At 47.8% G+C, this 18,861-nt stretch overlaps 1 protein-coding gene across 9 annotated transcripts in view; it reads right to left on the bottom strand.

Annotated features, from left to right (window-relative positions):
* agtpbp1 (ATP/GTP binding carboxypeptidase 1) overlaps window positions 1-18,861 on the bottom strand; it is a 31,702-nt gene that overhangs the window by 10,239 nt on the left and 2,602 nt on the right. For 7 of the 9 annotated variants that reach the window (XM_048989369.1, XM_048989434.1, XM_048989416.1 and 4 more), the window contains exons 3-20: window positions 15,622-15,752; window positions 10,080-10,147; window positions 9,660-9,723; window positions 9,058-9,204; window positions 8,444-8,575; window positions 7,748-7,841; window positions 7,412-7,449; window positions 6,859-7,067; window positions 6,602-6,779; window positions 6,003-6,097; window positions 4,982-5,098; window positions 4,330-4,814; window positions 4,148-4,231; window positions 3,898-3,984; window positions 2,844-2,992; window positions 1,984-2,071; window positions 1,014-1,158; window positions 95-245 (exon numbers count right to left, since the gene is read on the bottom strand). In XM_048989369.1, the coding sequence (XP_048845326.1) occupies window positions 95-245; window positions 1,014-1,158; window positions 1,984-2,071; window positions 2,844-2,992; window positions 3,898-3,984; window positions 4,148-4,231; window positions 4,330-4,814; window positions 4,982-5,098; window positions 6,003-6,097; window positions 6,602-6,779; window positions 6,859-7,067; window positions 7,412-7,449; window positions 7,748-7,841; window positions 8,444-8,575; window positions 9,058-9,204; window positions 9,660-9,723; window positions 10,080-10,147; window positions 15,622-15,752 (2,462 nt within the window). Of the gene's footprint in view, window positions 1-94; window positions 246-1,013; window positions 1,159-1,983; window positions 2,072-2,843; window positions 2,993-3,897; window positions 3,985-4,147; window positions 4,232-4,329; window positions 4,815-4,981; window positions 5,099-6,002; window positions 6,098-6,601; window positions 6,780-6,858; window positions 7,068-7,411; window positions 7,450-7,747; window positions 7,842-8,443; window positions 8,576-9,057; window positions 9,205-9,659; window positions 9,724-10,079; window positions 10,148-10,969; window positions 11,127-15,621; window positions 15,753-18,861 lie in introns of those variants that run through there. The other 2 variants (XM_048989426.1, XM_048989360.1) reach the window with 1 other exon arrangement.

Below are 18,861 nucleotides of genomic sequence, written 5' to 3'. Positions count from 1 at the left end.
CTCTGCTAGCAAGGCTTGAGCAGGAGTTGGTGTCAGGTAAAGGCCAACTACTTTAAGAAATTCTGAACCCATTACGGGGGGGTCGAGCACTCACTGAACTGGCAGATCTGGTCGTTGCTGGTGGACTGAGGCATGGCGGTGATGGTGAGGAGGGGGCAGTTGTTCCCTCCCAGAGTCTCGCACAGGACGTCCTGCCGCAGGTAGATCTGGGGGGTCCTCAATGCCTCCAGCTTCTGCAGGTGCATCTGTGCGAGATCGAGCAGAGACTATGCCAACCTTGCTGGACAGAGACCGTCCCGGACGGGGAGGTGGGGGGGCTGAGCGGCCGGACATGCAACCAAAACATCAGGGGACGTGGGTTCAGATCCCAGGACGGGCCCTGAAGGTACATGCCGTTACTTTCTGGTGTTATACCCGCCTGTACCCGGCTCAAATGACAGACAAGGGCAGAAATGTAAGTGGCACAAGGCATTTTGAAAGAAGATACATTCACAAAGTACTCCTCCATCTGTGTGCCGTGTGCACCCTAAATGGAAAGCATGTGCATGCAGCCTGCCCGCCCCCAGTCCGCCCCCAGCCCGCCAGTGTCCAGAGCCAACCAGCCGGCACAACATGGGATCTAAAGTGAAAGGAAATCCAAGAATCACTCACATGGACGGTGGCAGGGGAGGAAAAAAATACCAGGATGTTGCAATTCCGCACGACCGCAAAAACGTTTCCATCACTGACTCTCTTCGCAAAGCTGGAAACACCCACGTTAAATTACGGAGGAAGCTTCAGGGTTTCAATTTGCAGAAGTGTAATTCTGCTGCCATCTCGGAGTAACGTGACAGAGCGATGTGATACAGAGAGTGGTACGCACAGCAGATGCAGCGAAAACTGGCCACTATTTACCGCGCAGACTGCGTACGTATCGGTGTGACAGTGTACTTTGAGGGTAGAGTAGGTGTAGGGGTGTAATGTTGTTACAGTGATATTTCAGGTGGGACAGAGAGGATTCGCCGGTGCCGTACTTTGAGGGTGGAGTAGGTGTAGGGGTAGTGGTAGGCAAAGTAGCAGACGTCGTCCTTGTGCTGAAAGGTCACAGTGAAGGTCATGGTGTAGTAGGACTTCCCCTTCTGCCCCCCCGCCGCTATGGAGCTCCGGGAAAAGTGGTTCCTGAAAACAAGACACATTCCGGTGGGTTCCAGTGATAATAACAATATCATTGTGCACGTTGGTATGGGGGGTACAGGGAGGCACCTAGCTTTGAAAATTCATCCTCAAAATACAGTGATCTTATACTGCCCCCTTGTGGCTGAGGGAGACTACTGGGAGACTACATTGGGAGAATCTGTGAAAATCATTAAAGAAGGGCTCCCAGATGTGCAAAGGGAAGGGGGGGGGGTAGTTAAACGGTAGAGGTGGGGCCCCTGCTCTGCTCTCACTTTCAGTCCCCCCAGTCCTTGCTGGGCTGAGACGGGGCCTCCTCACAATGCTGGCTTTTGTCTTCATCAGGATGACCACGCTCTCCCAGGAATTACTGCACGCCGTCACTCGGCTGTCCTCGTTAGGCTGAGCGAGCAATGTGTCTGCACCTAATCACTTTAGTCTCGGCGTCTGGCGTCGGTCAGGATTACGGGCTGGGCGCCTGGGCAAGCGGCAGACGCACCTCCAGAGTCTGACCGAACCTGGAAAGACGGGTCATCCTACCAAATCGCACTGTGGCTGTCAGTGTCTCATTAGTCAGGAGCCCATGGTTTGGGGGTGACCAGGGGGGCCCAGGGGGGCCTCGGTCAGCCCCCCCAAGCAAAAGCAGACACTTTTACTCAAAGCGACGTACAATTCAGATTGGGGTTGCATCAACTGAGAGTTAAGGGCTTTGCAGAAGGTTAGGGTGACATCACTCTGCCAACCCTTTGATTCGAACCAACGACCTTCCAATCTCAGGCCCAGTGTCCTAACATGCTGAACCACACACCACATCCAGGGGCCCAGGCTTACTTGTAGTAGCAGATGTCCATCCCTGTTCGAACCCAGCATGGCCGTCCATTGATGGCTTCCCGGACAGAGTACATCAGTACCTGCATGCCTGTGGGGGACAGTCAGAGACAGGCGTAACGAACATGGAAGGGGGAGGGACACCGGTCAAATCTCTCGGTGCAGCATCTGCAAAGCGCCAGGAAGGACAGAAAAATGAAGAAACCGCAGTGACTTTGGGAGAGAGGGGCACCAACAAGAGAGACAGCAGACAGGCAGGCAGACAGACAGACAGGCAGGGAGGCAGAGACAGAGAGACAGACTACCAGACAGACAGGCAGGTGGACAGGCAGGCAAGCAAACAGACAGGCAGAGACAGACAGGCAGGCAGGCTGGTGGATATGAAGACCGACAGACAGGCAGGCAGGCAGAGACAGACAGGCAGGTGGACAGGCAAGCAAACAGACAGGCCGAGACAGACAAATAGGCAGACAGGTAGGAAGGCAGGCAGGCAGGCAGGCGGATAAGCAGACACAGACAGGCAGAGACAGAGATACACAGGCAGAGACAGACAGATAAGCAGACAGGTAGTCAGACAGAGACAGACTAAGAGGCAGCTGGAGGCAGGCAAACAGACAGGCAGACACAGTGGCGGGCCGGTTTAATGACACGCATTCGGGCCTTGGTCATTTGGAAGTCTGTGTCAGAGGATGTCGTCCCAGGAGAGCTCAGTGATGGATGCTCTGCCTCAGACACCAGATCAGGCCCCCCTTTCCATAAGGTCATGACCCCGGGGTCGACATCCCTCACGGTCACATCATCATTAAACAAATGCATTGAAAGTCTGTGCCTGCCGAGCGCAGCCCCCCCACCACCCCGCTTACCGTAATTAAATTGGCTGTTGGACTTCTCGCAGTTGATGATGTTGAACCGATACGGGGTGCCAGCACGCATGCTGCTCACCTCGAAGTAAAACCACTGGTGGTAATGGTTGCTGTTGATATCCGAGTTCAGGATGAGGTCATACTCAAACCTATAATGACATCAGCAGCATGCATCAGCGATGGCAGAGAATGCAGAATTACAGCTTTTCTCTTTTTCCCAAATAAATACTCTTCCAGCGAACAATACAATTACAATACAGTAAAATCCCGTTATAGTGGACTCGCTTATAACGAATATCGTCTATAATGGATGATGTCCGCTGGTCTCAGCCGTGGTATTTTAAGAACATGCAGAAAAAGCATCGGATATAGTGGACTCTCATGTAATGGAATTTCGCTTATAATGGACAAACAATCTGGTCCACGGGGCCGCTTCTAGCTAGTTTTGTTTAGGTATAACGGACATGCAGGCTCCGCCTACAAGACGCGTGGTGTGCCGGTGATATACAGCGCAGATATATAGTGGGGATTATTAATAGTCACGCATCTGGTCAGGTAAAGTTGGATTACTACATGTACAATACAATAATCTGTGCCACAAGTGAGTCTGCTGGGGTGTGGCATGAGTAAATAGTGTCCTGTAGTTGTGTTCTGGGCATATAACAGCTCTAGATATAATGGACTTGCCAGGTCCCTTGAAGTCCGTTATAAATGGATTTTACTGTATAGCGAGGAATTATGAATCATAAAGGAACAATCCCACTTGAACATTACACCCACCCCCCACAGCCCCTCGCCAACTGGTTTTGGGTACTGATGTCTAAAACCAGGCTTCCCCCCCCCCACCAATCAGACCATTGTAAACATGCACACCGCTGTGCATGCAGCGTGCTCGCCCTAATTTTCATGAAGCAGAACTAAGTCCTGAGGGCACTCCCCACCCCTCCATCTTTAAACCAGGACAGTCTGTGCAGAGTGGAACCTGCACCTTGTTAAAGTGCACATGCAATTCATTAAGATCCATGACAATAAATAAAAATAAAAGCGCTCGTACTTCCTGACTTGGACAGCCTTCCTCAGGTTCCCAGACTCAAACAAGGAGTTGAATTTCAGACATTCTCCATCATCAACCACAGGACAGCTGGAAGAGAAGAGAAGGGATACGGAGAGGAGGTTACAGCGCTGAGCTCCAAGCCCAGGGCCTGGGTACAGGTCTAATGGGGAACTGATGGTTACACACGTCCTGGCTGCTCCAAAGCACCCAGAGAGAGGCGCATAGAGAGAGCAAGAGAGAAAGATCTCACCTGTGCAAATCCAAATCATACACAACTTTGTCCAGGATGTCGTTGGGGTGAATCATCCTCTCGATGTCTTGGAAGATTTTTGACCTACAAAGAGGAGTGACTTTAACAAGCAACCAGCTAAGCGGTCAACCAACCCATTAACCCAAAATCAAAAATCCAGATGAAGATCAAACTGGCTTCACCTCTGGACCCCGTAGAGTCTCTCTATGATGTGCTCTCGGTACGTGGGGGCGATGTGCCCAAAGTAGTCTGGGTAGGCCACCTCGGAGTAGTGGGGGACGGACCTAGTGTCTTTGACCATCTCGACATAGAGCTCGGGGTCATGAAGGGGCAGCAGTGCGGCCGTATCAGGCACCTCCAGGACAGCCTGGTCCCCGGACGAGTGAGAGCTGCAGTCATCTTCGCGTTCCACCTCACTCTCTGCCGCAAGCCTCTGCCCATTCGGGGCCGCACCTCCGTCAAGAGCCACGCGGCCCAGCTCGCGCACCAACGCCTGCTCCAGTCCCACCCCCGGGCGCTGGTCGAGGGCCTTGTCCGTACACTCCAATTGGACCAGATTTGAATCCGAGGGCGTCATATCTGGTGCAGTGGGGACCACAATGCAGCTGAGGGACTTTGACGGCAGCGACGGTGTCTGACATGGGCTGCTGCCGTCGAAGCGATACCCCTGAGAGAAAGAGAGGGAGAAAAGATGGAGGAAAAACGTGGCAGCACCCCCTACTGGGCCACATAACGTAAAACAGGAACAGATACAGAAAACTGAGAAATACACAGCAGGATGAATCATTGCCACGCTCTCCCCCCTGCTGGGCCCCATTCTTCAAGGTCCTGTACCTGAAAGTCCTCCGAAAGCTCAGAGAAGAAGCACTCGTACATCCGCAGCTCCTCCATGGTCCGGCTGGCCTGATCCCCAGGCCGCAGCTTGTCAAGGTCTGTCTCGATGTCGTCGTTCTGTGGTGGGGGGGGGGGGGGTGGATATTTCAAACCTCTGAACCATTCAGCAATGTTTTAAAATGAAATGAAACAAAGTACCAAATATTCTTCACCTCCATCAACTACCTCATGAGACGTGAGAGGGTACATGGCATGGGTAAGCGGGAGCCATGGGGGCCCAAGGCATGGGTAAGTGGGAACCGCGGGTAAGTGGGAGCCGCGGGTAAGTGGGATGTGTATGGGATGTGTATGGATGTGTGTTATGGTTTTTACCGACATCCTGAGATTTCCTGGGGCAGTTTTGCCCTTTGTCCCAGTTACTTTCCAACGCTGGTGCAGGGTGAGTGTGAACGGTGTGGATTAAGGAGTGAGGTGCCAGGACCAGAGGCCATGAGCGGTGGGGTGATGAAAAAAGTGTCAGAAATGTGAGATGGGGCACTGACGACAATGTCAGGTGATTAAATCAATGTGATGTCACTATAGCTATATGAACTACACTCCACTTATATGGACTCTTTAGGATACTTTAGCTATGTTTAGCTTTTTAACTAGAGATGGCTGAGGGCTGAGGGCCTGGCACCCCTCCTACACAGTGGAGAGTTTATCCCAGCATTGCCTGAGATTTTAGACTTACTGTGGCTTTTCTTTCAACAAAACAGAAACTCGCAAACAACATTTCTCTGCTCAGTTCTGTTTGCCAGAACCATCATAGCTAATTGGCAATGTTTTCTATACAAAAACAAATAGAAAACTGTGAAGTGAGAGCTCCTAATTATTGTAACAATGTTCAGTTAACATGCCTTGAAAATAAATGGTGATAGAAATGATGGTGGCAGATCAAAGGGGGAAGGGCATTACAAGTGAGGTCATGGTTGTGGGTGGGGGCATGGCAATGTGTACAACACGGGAAGAGGCAAGGCACCTGCAAACAGCAGTCCCCGTCGTCCTCGTCGTTCTCCGTGTCATTCTCAGTGTCGGCGTCGTCATTGTCATCACTCTCATCGACAACGTCATCCACTAGCAGAGACACGGGGAAAGGTCACTCCCTGGGGTTAGTGCTGGCCACGAGCGGGCGTCCCCCAGAACACTGCGTGCCGGTCTGCGCTCTTAGAAGGAGGGCAGTGGGAACACAGGGTGTAACCTAACTGTACATTTCTCTGACGTGCTGGGTGCACAGTGTCAGGCTAGTATTGGATTTCTACTGTATCATGGTGTCATCCAGCGGGCAGAGAGTCCATGCTGAAAGACAGAGAATGATTTGAGCGCTGAAGCGCTGAGAGGCTTTTCTGAGTGAAAGAAAGGGGGCGCCAGAGAACGCAAACAGGATTGTGAGACATATGCCTACCAGTGTGATGCACAGAATCCTACCAGTGACCAATTAGCTAGTTCAAGAGCAGCATTGAAAATAATCATACGGACTGTCGTCTTTTGGACAACAAACAAATGCTGCTCTTGACACCACACAGAAAGTGAGTACTCTTTGGTAAGTACTCATTTAATGAGCTGTGCAGCACCCCCTACCTTCAGGTGGCTGCCGGTACAGCTGGGCCACAGGCCCCTCAGCGGGCACATGGGGCAGCCGATACTGGAAGACACTCTTGATGGTGGGCACGGGCAGCCGATTCTTTGGGAAGCACTTGCGCATGATAAGGCTGGAGGTGTTGACGAGGGGATCCAGCGTCCGCACGGGAAGGCACTCCTGCATCGAAGATTAAAGGCCGAAGGTCATCTACACCCAGAAAGGAAGAGAAAAGAAAGTGTGCATCGCTCATGCTCACAGTGGACGTGCTGTAGAGAATCCTCATCCCGTCAGCGTCGAGGAAGGCCTTCCGGCCCAGCTTGATGTTGGTGACATTCCGGATGCATCCCAAGATGCCCTTGCGGATGTGGGCATGCCTGTGCCTTGTGTCGTTACGGTGCCAGTCCTGGTAGATGGCCAGCAGGGCAGGCACATAGGTCCGGTCCACAGCGCGGCGGGAGTTGGCTTCTGGGGACAGAGGGGAGGGTCAAGGGACAGAGTATGAGAGTGGGGGGCAATCAAGCAGAGATCTTACAGAAAGCACGACGTAATCTATTTGCTCACTTCACTAAAAAAGTGCATCACATATTTTTAAGTTTATTTACTTGCTACAGTAAAAAGTCCATACCCAAAAATCCTCATCAATGATCTCGTTAGAGAAACAAACCCTTTATTGACTGAGATACAATGCTAAATAATAATAAAACCACTCATTGGGGGTGGAGGGAAATAAACAGAAGAGTCTCATTAAATTCAGAGAGAAGCACAGATGTGCGCCACTGAGGAGCCAAGAGTCTCTGTGCCAGACTCACTGGATTTCAGCAGTACTGCCAGTGTGTCCAGTGCGACCCTGTCAACACAAAGAGGGACACTTAACAGCTAGGACCTGGGCACTGAACATCATACATACGCACATGCACATACATGTACCCACACACACACACACACACACACACACACACACACACACGTTTTTAATCACACGTAAACCCAGTTACACTTACAGATGAGTGTAAATCTCTCATATATATATATACATACATACATACATATACACACACACACACACACACACACACACACACACACACACACACACACACACACACACACACACACACACACACACACACACACTAAGCACGTACTTCAGAATGCTGGTGTTCTTCTTACTGTATGGCCCAATTATTTTAAACAGAAGCTCCACAACACCGTTTTTCCCAAGAGACACTGCGTTCACCGCTGGATGAATGAAAGTGCACTATTAGTGGCCTGAATAAAAATACACAGCATCTACATCAAAACACACAAAGGGTCTACGTTAACAGCGTCTACATTAATTTACTTCAAGGTCAACAGTAACATTCAAGGTCTACGTCAAGACACAAGGGGTCTATGTTAACATGCAGCATCTACATTAATTCACTCCAGGTCAACAGTAACATTCAAGGTCTACATCAAGGCACACAGGGTCTATGTTAAAACTGAAGGTCTACATTAAGACATGTACAAGAGCTACACTTCACGTATCACAGGGTCGATGTTACGTAACAAATATCTTATGGCTACTTGCTGCATACAGTATTTCACTTTATGACTGGTTAACTACATGCTGGAGTACAAAACCAACTACAACTAATGGACCAACTCCTGATGATTCAATAAAACTGACATATTAGCTCTGAAACCAGCTACTTACACAGAATTAAATATGAATAATAACTAAAGGCACACTGCAGATATGCAAAGTACGTAAACATTAAAAAAGACTAAAGGCTCGTGCTCTTTCATGTTGGCATGGACCACTGATGTTCAGCAAGGCTGACAATAGCCACAGTACTCACTGTTGCTGGAGTAAACCCTGAGAACCTGTAAACAAGGCAGCAGGAGTTTGTGGTTCTGTAAGTTCTGCTTCAGGAGGTTCACGGTGATGTTAAGGGCTCCGTTCACTCGCACCTTGACGCCAAACTTCTTGTCTGCATGGAAGAGATGGTTCATGAACAAAGGGGGAATCCCGATTCGTTTAATAAGTCTGGATCAGTCCTGATACCGATCTGAGTAATGCGTCGATGCAACTCTATTGAAAAGGGATTGGTAGGTACACAAATGTAGCAGAGTTACCTCATCACAACCACTAGGTGGTAGTGTCTGTCCAATTAGGCCACACCAAGCCTGGGGCCAGTATCACAAAAGCAGAATTTCTTCCGTTGCCCGATAACTTGTCGGAGTTAAAGCAGTCTGAGTTAAATATAAGTAAAGAAAGATAATGTCCATTTAAACTGGGGTACCTCAAACCTGACAAGTGATCCGGCTGAGCAAGAAATCCTGCTTTGAGATTTTAGCGGTAATGCTAATCTGGGCAGAGCTGATGTCCACCAGTAGGAGACACTGCCTGTTCCAGCAGGACACATACCACAGTCCCCCTGGTCCACAGAGGAAGGACACGACCCTCTCGTACCTTTGGGTCCCACCTTGGCGAGGATGGAGTGAAGCTGCAGCATGAGTTCCTCGCTGGGAGGGACATCCTTACTGGCACTGAGCAGCAGCTGAAGCAGGATGGCCGTCCCCCCCTTGGACACAAGTGCCCCCACCCTGTTGCCCCCGCCTGCCAGACAAAAACAGGGGAAACAAAACACAAGCCTTCCAGCAGTCAGGCCTCCAATAACCAACAGAGCGACATCCTAACAGGTAACGGTGAAAAAACGGAACTGAACAGGAAAACCAAGCAGATAAAGAGGCTACCAAAGGCTGCGGGGGCCTGGAAATGGTGCATAGGAATGGGAAGTGAAAATGACCTTGACGCTTTCATTTCATTAGTGGCTGCCGCTCCAGCCATATACATTTACAATTACTCAAGTGATCAGTCTCAGTTAATGAATTATCAACTAGCATAACTGAGAAGGATAACCCTGGATACTCTGTATTTGATGGGAAGCTGGCCGGTGAATGGATGGATAATGATTAGCAAGTCTCCTACTGGCTTATCATAACCTTCATGGGTGAAGGCATTCTGCTCACCAAAGATCTGAGAAAACAAAAACCAAAAATCCATTTCCTTACCTACGGAGACCAGTTCATTTAGAATACACAGGATGTTCAGTACGGCCTGGAGGTCCTGCATGTTCTGCGTAAGAAAAACGGGGGGGGGGGGTATTAGGTCAAAAGCTTCAGGCTGGGGGCCCGTGAAGACACACAAGGAGGTAGCCTCCCTCCCTAAGTCACACACATGCGTGCACGCAGACGAGAACAAGTCCGTCCTGCAAACACGACATCGGACCCAAGCTGACTTGCCAAAAGCCTGATCTGAGATCAATCTGCTCAGGTGTGAGCTTCCTTTAACAAAATGAGGGACCCCCCTATCACACGGCAGGCGCCGTTATGTATAGAATCCTCATCAATGATCCTCTGGGCTATTTTCAGCAGCAGCAGGACCCCACCAGCGCGGGGCTTTCCGTTTTAAAGTGAGGAGAACACACTCACCTCCAGGGCGGCCAGGATCACCTCCATGCCACTCGAACCCTTGGCCGTCATCTCCTTCCTGGTCTTCTCTAGAAGACGCAAAAAGGTGCAAGTTAGCAATTCACGGGTACTAGACACGCAGTAGTGAATCACACGCTTTACCCCACAAAAGCAGCATTTTCAGGTACAATATCCCAGCAAGCACTGACAATATTATCTCTAATACTGTAAAACGACCACTGATTGTTACATTTAGAGCAAATTCAAACCCATGTCGCGGGAGCTAACAAAACATATTTACTGCTTTGGATTTTGTGTTCTGTCTGATTAGGGTCAGGGTAAACCTTTCAGAAAACATGCCGCCCTGTGCTATTTAAACAGCGTGAGAATCTCAGAATTTCATGGGGCGGCTTCTCTGGTCTCCAGGGATTCCCCCGAGGGTTCGAGCTCCCTGCACTCAGCAGTGAGATCCCACTGTGCATTATGTACATAAAGACACAACCCCAACTGTTGCTAAGCTAAAAGCTGGCCCCGGATCCCCAGAGCCACCAAGGGGCCACGGTGTCACCACCTCTAACCCATCGGGTGGATTTTCGTCAGGTTAAGCCATGGACGTGCGGCACTGCCCACCCATATGCCACCACCTCATCTATTTCCCGCCTTGCGGGCGATGCCAATAAATCTCCGGAGTGCAAAAACGATGTGTAATTCAGCCTGGTAATTTAGAGCGTCGTAAATAAAAGCCATTTGGAAACAGATCTAAGCACGATCTGCGTCTAAGCTCGGAACGTGAATGTAATCTCTGTAAATCTCCTGTCACGCTCCACCACTAACGCCGTCTTTACGGAGAGAGCAGAAGAAGCAGCTTGATACCGAGCCTTCTGATCGCAGTCACCAGTCAATCTGCTCACCTTGGCCGCCAAGCAGCTGGCTGCCTGGTACCCCGGCAGCCCTGGAGGGGCCCGTGTGCCCTCCACTGCAGTAATCCATGCCAGAGGAGAGGGTGACACTGACTCTGGCAACTGCATTCCCGAGCCGTTTTGGGCATCGCATGGTTACGCCCAACCCGGAACGCGGAGGTCTGTAAACAAGGGCTGACTGACAGGCCATCTGCAGAGAGTCCACTGGAGAGAGGGGGCAAGGAGGGCCAAAGCTCCCCCCTCCTATACAAAGGTGAAACCTTCTCGGGAAGCACCTGTTTGAATAACCTAAAAACCCAGAGAAGTTGCTAATTCAAATCCTAGGGTCGGCAGAGTGAATTCACTCTAAATAAACGAAATGTCCTGCAGTGGCATTGCTAAGGATTAGGGGTGGGCGATATGACCTAAAATTGTCATCACGGTATTTTTTCACTTTCTGCATGGTAACGATATTATATCACGGTATTACTTTTTCCAAGTTTTGGGAGGAGTCCCTTTATGCAAATAAAAAATATATATTTTAGAAAATATTAAGTACACTTTAATTGCTATTGCAGTTTGATATGGGCGGTCTTTTTCCAAAAAGATATAAAAAGTGACACAGAGGATGTTTTCTCATATTAATTTTAATTGTTGGAGTAAAGGCAAATGTAATGACAAGCTGCTTCAGCTGAAGAAAATGCATTTTACTGTTCAAATAAAACGCAGGGGTGCTAATTTTGGTCAGCTGGCTTGAGTAAGATTTTCAATGTCAGACAAGTCTGTACACGCATGCACATGGTTTACCATGTAATTAACAGTTATATTTCCTTGTAAATAGTCTGCAGGGTTTGCAAACTACCTCAATGCTTTTGATGTAGCTCATTTTAGGTTTATAATGGAATAATATAGATTTGCTGCAAGATTTCCTGTGTTAGCGTCTGAAAGCATGAGTGTCACGCCCGATGTGCGAGTTGGCAACCCTGAAAGCACACTTTTTTTGTTTCATCTGAATTGATTTGTCAAAAAACGTAAACTTTGATGAACAGGAAGTCACCAATAAACTACATCTATTTATCTAACATTTAAAAAAATACGCGCTGCGTTTGAAAACTTCTAAGCTTTACAATTTCGGAACAGAGCAGCCTCTCTATTAGGAACCTTACAGCTTTTTGATCGAGGTGTTAGATTCGCTGCTGTTATTAACATTAATGACACATTAGCACAAACAAAAGAGCTGCATGCACCAAAGTACGTCTTACTTGGCCGTTAAAGGAGTTTGACGTTCACTGGTGTGGCAAACGGCGCTTCTAGTGTTAACTGCGTAGTTGTGCCTTTTACCACACGCCTTGTATGAAGGCAGCGGTGCATATATGCTGATTTAGCAAATATGATTTACATCTTAATTTGCTACTAATTACACAAAATCTGTTTATTTTGAATTTGCCGATTTGCTATGAAAACACGGCATCAAGAGTATGGTTAATAGAAAATTCACATAACGCAGATAAATCAGTTACATATACTATAAAAGACAAGTATTCAGATTACAACTAAAGCTTTGAAGATAATAAAATACTTTATTTTCTATAAATAGGGTGGCATATAATAGGGCTATTGACTTCTCAGTGTTAATGATATAGTGCAATCCATGTGGTGGTGCCCAGTCACACCGGTAATGACTATGACAGCGGTGTACCGACAATGGGGCGAGGGAGCTGATAGCACCATGGGGACAGTATCTGTCTAACAGCATCAGCAGCATGGCTAAGGACCCCGTGATGCGGTGGGGGGTCATACAGCTCAGCGGGGACAGTATCCAACAAACAGGATCTGGCAGAGGGGTTCAGGGTTAACAACAGACCCAGTTAAGGGGGCTTTAACCAGCTGTCATTGATACTTTCACATCTGGCACCAATACGGGAAAGAATAAATCAGGGTGGTGGGTGGTACAAGGGGGAGGGGGGTTTCAGGCATTCCACCCGGCTGTAAGCCAAACATGCTCCGGTGGGGTAACGTGGGGCATCCGATTACATCTGATGCAGTCTGACATCAGGATACTGGTGATGGTCGTCATGCTGTCCCCAAACAACCTCTGGGTGGTACGACATAGCGGGCCAAACGCAGCCCGGAATCATCGCGGTGACAGAAAGCACAGCCAGCGGCAGACCCTGTACAGGGTTCGTACACTTTTTGATCAACAAATTTCCATGACTTCACGCTAAATTTACAAGAATAGATTCAGAGAAAGATTTTTTTGTTCAGCCCATTCAGGAAAAAAGTTGATACCTGATCATCATCGCATGACACCATTACAAACATGCACATTGTGTAGAGCAGCGATTCTCAGTTCGAGGTAAATTCTGAAAGGGTCACGAGGCAGAGGTGGAAAATGTAAGCATTTTAAAACCAGCAAGCTCCTATGCTGATCCACGATCAGATTTCCCAATTTCCCAAGTATAATTAACCTATATAAACGGGTCTTGGGTCTGTAAATGCTTTGTGCAAAACTAGTGAACACCCAACCAATCCAGCGCATATAATTTTACAGGTATCCATGTTGCTTTTCTCTCTTACTCAGACGCACACTATCAAAAAAGTGGCATAGTTTCATTTCCATCTGGTCTAATAATGGTGAGCTAAACAATTATTATCTACACTAGACATTTGCAATAACAACAATTATTGAGTTATAAAAGTTAGTGGTAAAATAGGAATTAATTGTGCATGTAGTCATTACCCTAATGTGACATAAGTGCAATATACACATTGCAAAAGAGCGAAATAATGTTAACCTGAAGTAACACTATACTTAATAATAATAATAATAATAATAATAATAAATGTCATAAACAACACCACAGTGCATTTTCCATGTAAACATGTAGTAAGGCAGGTTCTTGGGTGTGTGTTGTATCTGTTAGCATCTGCATGGAGTTATAAACTAGAAATGACTTTATACCTATTGTGAAAGTGTTTATTTTATACATTAAATGTGTTCCTTCCAATAACCACTTGAATAATACAATTCTCTCTCTATCTTGCCTTTATTTTCACACTGACCGATTTGAACTTCACATTCTGTACCTAAATTTCTGTTGGCTCTGCTGTGAGTACAAGCTATCTTTTTCACAGATAGCACATTAAGTGTTTATATGCGAAATGCACTGTGGTGTCTCACCACACACACACACACACACACACACACACACACACACACACACACACACACACACACACACACACACACACACACACACACACACACACACACACACACACACACACACACACACACTCATGTCTTCCGTACCATCTGATATTTAGACTTCATATGGTCTGAAATTGGTATAAAAATATTCCTTTTAGCATTGTCCACAAGACCACGTCTTCAATAATACTAACACTGACCACACACACACACGCACGCACCTTTTTTGTTTATAGCATCTAATATTTCAATTTTATACATTCTATAACATGCTGGGTACCTTTCAAGATAACATTTTATTTCATTCTTTTGTGACACATTTATAATGCATATATCGTACTTATGTCACATCAGGACAATTTTAATGGCGTGCATAAAACAATTAATTAAAAAATAACTAACAACTTAATGGTAAATTTACAGATTGTTACCTTTTATTTCACTTGTTCCAATTCAGACATATTTTTCAGCATATCAGACACAAGGAACCTCCTTGTTGAAATTTTTACAAATGTTGAGTATCAGTGGTGATTAAAAACTGAAGTTATCATGCGGTAATAAGAAAACAACATACAAGACACGATATAGCAACAATTAATGCATTACTGACTGAGCCGTTTGCCCCTGAATGGAATAATATTAGCCTCAGTACATCTTAGCACTAAAAGACCTCTTTAACACATACATTTGTACCGTGTTACCCAATTTAATGTCACTACCAATTTTTAAACACATATCTTAATGCCAATGCTCCATAGGTATATGCTGTGTGGAGACGTATATTCTCTCGTTTTCTGCCTCTACGGCCTTCCACAGTCACAAGCTGTATAATCAAAATACGCGAGACGCCATTATACTGCAAGTATTGACTGAAAAAAAATGCAGACATCCAAAATCCCATGACTTTTCCAAAACTTTCTGGTATTTTTTTATTTCCCATAACTTTTCCAGGTCTGGAAACCGTGATCTCTTAATTTCATGATTTTTCCAGGATTTTCAAGAACGTACGAACCCTGCCTGCAAGGCAGTGTGCGGTTTGCAACCCCATCTCGACAGAACTCAAAGAGCAGCAACTAATATGTGCATTTTTAGTTCGGGGGACAGACCCCACACTTCATAGTCGGCAGAGTTAAAATCTTTGCTGATCAGACCTTGCTGGGCATTATTTTACATTAACATCAAATCTAAAATAAAGGTTTCCTGTCCAAGGGTTGCTGAAGGCCAACTGTGATTGTGAGTGAAGAAACGTCTGGCTTCAGACAGATACGCTGGCTGTCGGGGATTTAGCGGCATTCCCCCGGGATTGGCTGGGGGGGGAGCTAAGATGGGATCGCCAGCTACTGCAGGCGGGGCCACAACACGTCACAGGGGATTAAAGGGAGGCAGATGGGCTTATCACACCTCGCTTTCGGGAGCTGCGAACAGGGGAGCCGAGGCGGAGCATTGTGGGTACCTTGCGTCTGGATGAGGTGGAGGATTTTGCCAGTGACGTGTCGAGCCATCTCAGCGTCGCCCGGCACAGCCTCCCCATTCATCCTCTCCAGCTGGCCCAGGAGCATGACAACCCGCGAGTTACTGGGAACTCTGGGAAGAGAAGAGATGGAGACTGCAGACAAACAGAGACACACAGATCCAGTGTCTGACGTGATAGCTCATCTGGCCTGCCCCTCCGGTGGGAAGTGCAATCACCACCATCTGCCCCACCCCACAACAATGGGGGGCATGATACACATCACCCCCCCTGCCCCACCTGTCCTGAAAGCACTGACAGCCCTGCCACACCAGAGGGTCCAGTCTGCACTACTCACCTTTCCCCACCTGCTTTTATAAGGACACGCCCCCTCTGGGCCATATAACCCAGAGCAAACACCCACTGCTGCCACACTGTGAACCCTGCCGCTTGCTCAGTGTGACCGAGACCCATTATCAACAGAACTGCCTGCGTGCCCTTAACTCAGAAAGGTGCACAGGGCAGAGTCTGATGGACACTGGTATCCCTCTGTGTGTAAACACAGCTCTGTCTGCCTGTGTGGCAGGGTTATGCCAGTCATTACCCCCCACCGCCCCCCCACAAACACCCTCGTCAAACTGACAGCAGCTAAATTCAGATGACCCAGAGGGGAACACTGGTGCTGTATTTTTGCTGAAGCCTTCATTAGTGCAGGCAGCACGTGAAGCATCCGTAAATAACAGGCTGTGGTGCTGCCTACAGCTGGCCCCCAGCCCCACCCCCCACATACACAGGGGGCACAGGTCCTGTGAGAGCCCCAAGAACTGAGGGCCACGGAGGGCAACATTCTGCATCTAACAACCCGTGGCATCTTAAGGCGAGGACAGAACCTGAATGCCGGCCATCTCATAAATGTGTAATGCAGCCAAGGAGAAGGAGAAGGCCTGGAATCCGAGGCACTCCAAACGTCCGAAAATAACCCATCACTGTCTGCTGGCCGGAGAGTCAGGGTTCTGTGTGTGTGTGTGTGTGTGTGTGTGTGTGTGTGTGTGTGTGTGTGTGTGTGTGTGTGAGAGAGTGAGAGAGGAAGGTAAACACTGCTTATTAATGGGATTACATCCAGATTTATTTTGCCAATCTAGTCACTAGATACTGACAGATGTTAAAAATGAATCCCATTGGTAGGCAAATTAGTCAGTGCAATTATGATATTCTACAGTTTCTGCATTGGCACTGAAGTCATTGTTTTGTTCCATAAAGAATAAGCAGCAAAAGGGGATGGTATTTAACGACAAAACTGACGTGTGATGGTCCCGGGCCACCTGCATATCGAGCTAAACGCAGTACAGATGAAAGCAGAGGAATACAGCAGTGTTTATGTCAGCGGTGCCTCCACCTTCTGCCCCCTACACCTACCCTTTCGAATGATGCAGGGGTCGCTGCCCAAAACAAAACAGCACCTTTGAAAGAGGCAATCCCTGGCATCCTTCCCCACATGGCTGAGCGTCTTTCTCCTTGTCCCTTCACCATCCACTTTCCCAAATCCGCTGGCTGATTCCTTGGTAAATTATGCAGAAACCTGCGTATTGATTCCATCCCCAAACCCCGGAGCAACCTGCTATCCTTTTATCTCACAATCAAACATTTAACAGTCGATCTGCTTCCAAATTAAGACGCTCTGCATTTAGCCCCCCATTTTTGGCCTCCATTATTCCAACACCCACCCCCCCCTCCAATAATAGGTAGGTAATGAAGGCAAAGGGCAACTCTCACTGAATTTCAAAAGCAAAAACGTGAAACATGGCCAAACAAACAGGGACAAGGCGACCAGCCTAACTAGTTATCCAAGCGTTTGGATTACCTAACCTTGCTGTGCTCAGATAACTTACAAGGTCAGCTTGGAAAGTTCCTTAACTAATCACATGATAGCGAAAGCCCCGAAGGCCCTGCCATGTGCTGTCTGTCATTCATTGGTGTTTAAGGAACCAATGAGATGTGTCCACCCTGTGACTGACAGCATACTATTATACTGCCCACTCTGGGTTGTCAAAGCTCCCATCTCTGAGTGTCCAGGTACCTGACAATGGGTGCGGGTGGTAGGATTGGGAGACTTGTTCGGCAGCTCTTGTTTTGAATTCCTAGAGTCTCCAGAATCTAAAAAATGACCCATCATACAGGCTGCCCCCCTGTGGTGGAACTGCAGACTGTAGGGCGTTAGGCCCCCTCAGAGGCTTCATGTATTGTTCCACACTAGGCGCTGATGGCTGACAGGGACGGCTACCACGCGTTCTGAGCAAAGTGGGCCGCATGTGCTGTTAAATTATTTATGGCAGGGGAAATGAAAATGTACACATGGCAGGAATACAGGCGTGCCTGATGCTGTTCAGGCATCCGAACACTCCCAGACCGACTGCAAACAAACACCCCCCCGACAGCCAGCCTCGAAGCCTCCCAGGCGAATTCAACAAACTGTCATTTTACGAGACAGCGGCGGGGGAGGGGGGGGAGGTTCAGCAAATCAGGTGCCAAAGAAACTAATAATCATGATAAATCACTAAGGAAAAATGTTTACATGAGTAATAAACTCACGATCTAGATTCCTTGCCAGCTTTCTCATGGCACATGGCTAAGCTGGCAAAAACACCTTAAAATAAACTTCAACTCATGTCTGTGCTTCATGTGCTCAGAGTGTTTTTAAAAGGTTGTTACTGCAAAGCAAAACCGTAGGAGCAAAGCAGGCAAGGCGAGCAGCGAGTCGGCTTTGAGCATGGACTGAATCAACTTTGGAAGGTTTACACAGACAGGAACTACAGTGTGTGGGTCAGGACTTGGCTTGGTGTACTCAATCTGAGTAGGTCAGCAGCTACCACAGACCCGCCCACCTTACTGACTGAACAGCCCCTCACCAACAGTGCCAGAAAATCCTCCAAAAGGAAATGTCCTTACTGACTGAACAGCCCCTCACCAACAGTGCCAGAAAATCCTCCAATAGGAAATGTCCTTACTGACTGAACAGCCCCTCACCAACAGTGCCAGAAAATCCTCCAATAGCAAATGTGCATGCGGTACAGTCCCAACAATGTGGCCATAAAGTACATGTGTGACCTGAAACTCCGCTGTCTGATATTCTCAATATTCTGTGGGATTTAGTAATGATAATTTTGTATCCAAAATTCAAAATTGCCTCAAAAAATTGCTGACAGAGAGCATCAGTGTTGCAGTGGTGTCTGTGTTGAGAAACTG

This window comes from Brienomyrus brachyistius, chromosome 2 (assembly GCF_023856365.1).
Source record: "Brienomyrus brachyistius isolate T26 chromosome 2, BBRACH_0.4, whole genome shotgun sequence".
In the NCBI taxonomy this organism is placed as follows: domain Eukaryota; kingdom Metazoa; phylum Chordata; class Actinopteri; order Osteoglossiformes; family Mormyridae; genus Brienomyrus; species Brienomyrus brachyistius.
This window is presented reverse-complemented; position numbering and strand designations above follow the sequence as displayed.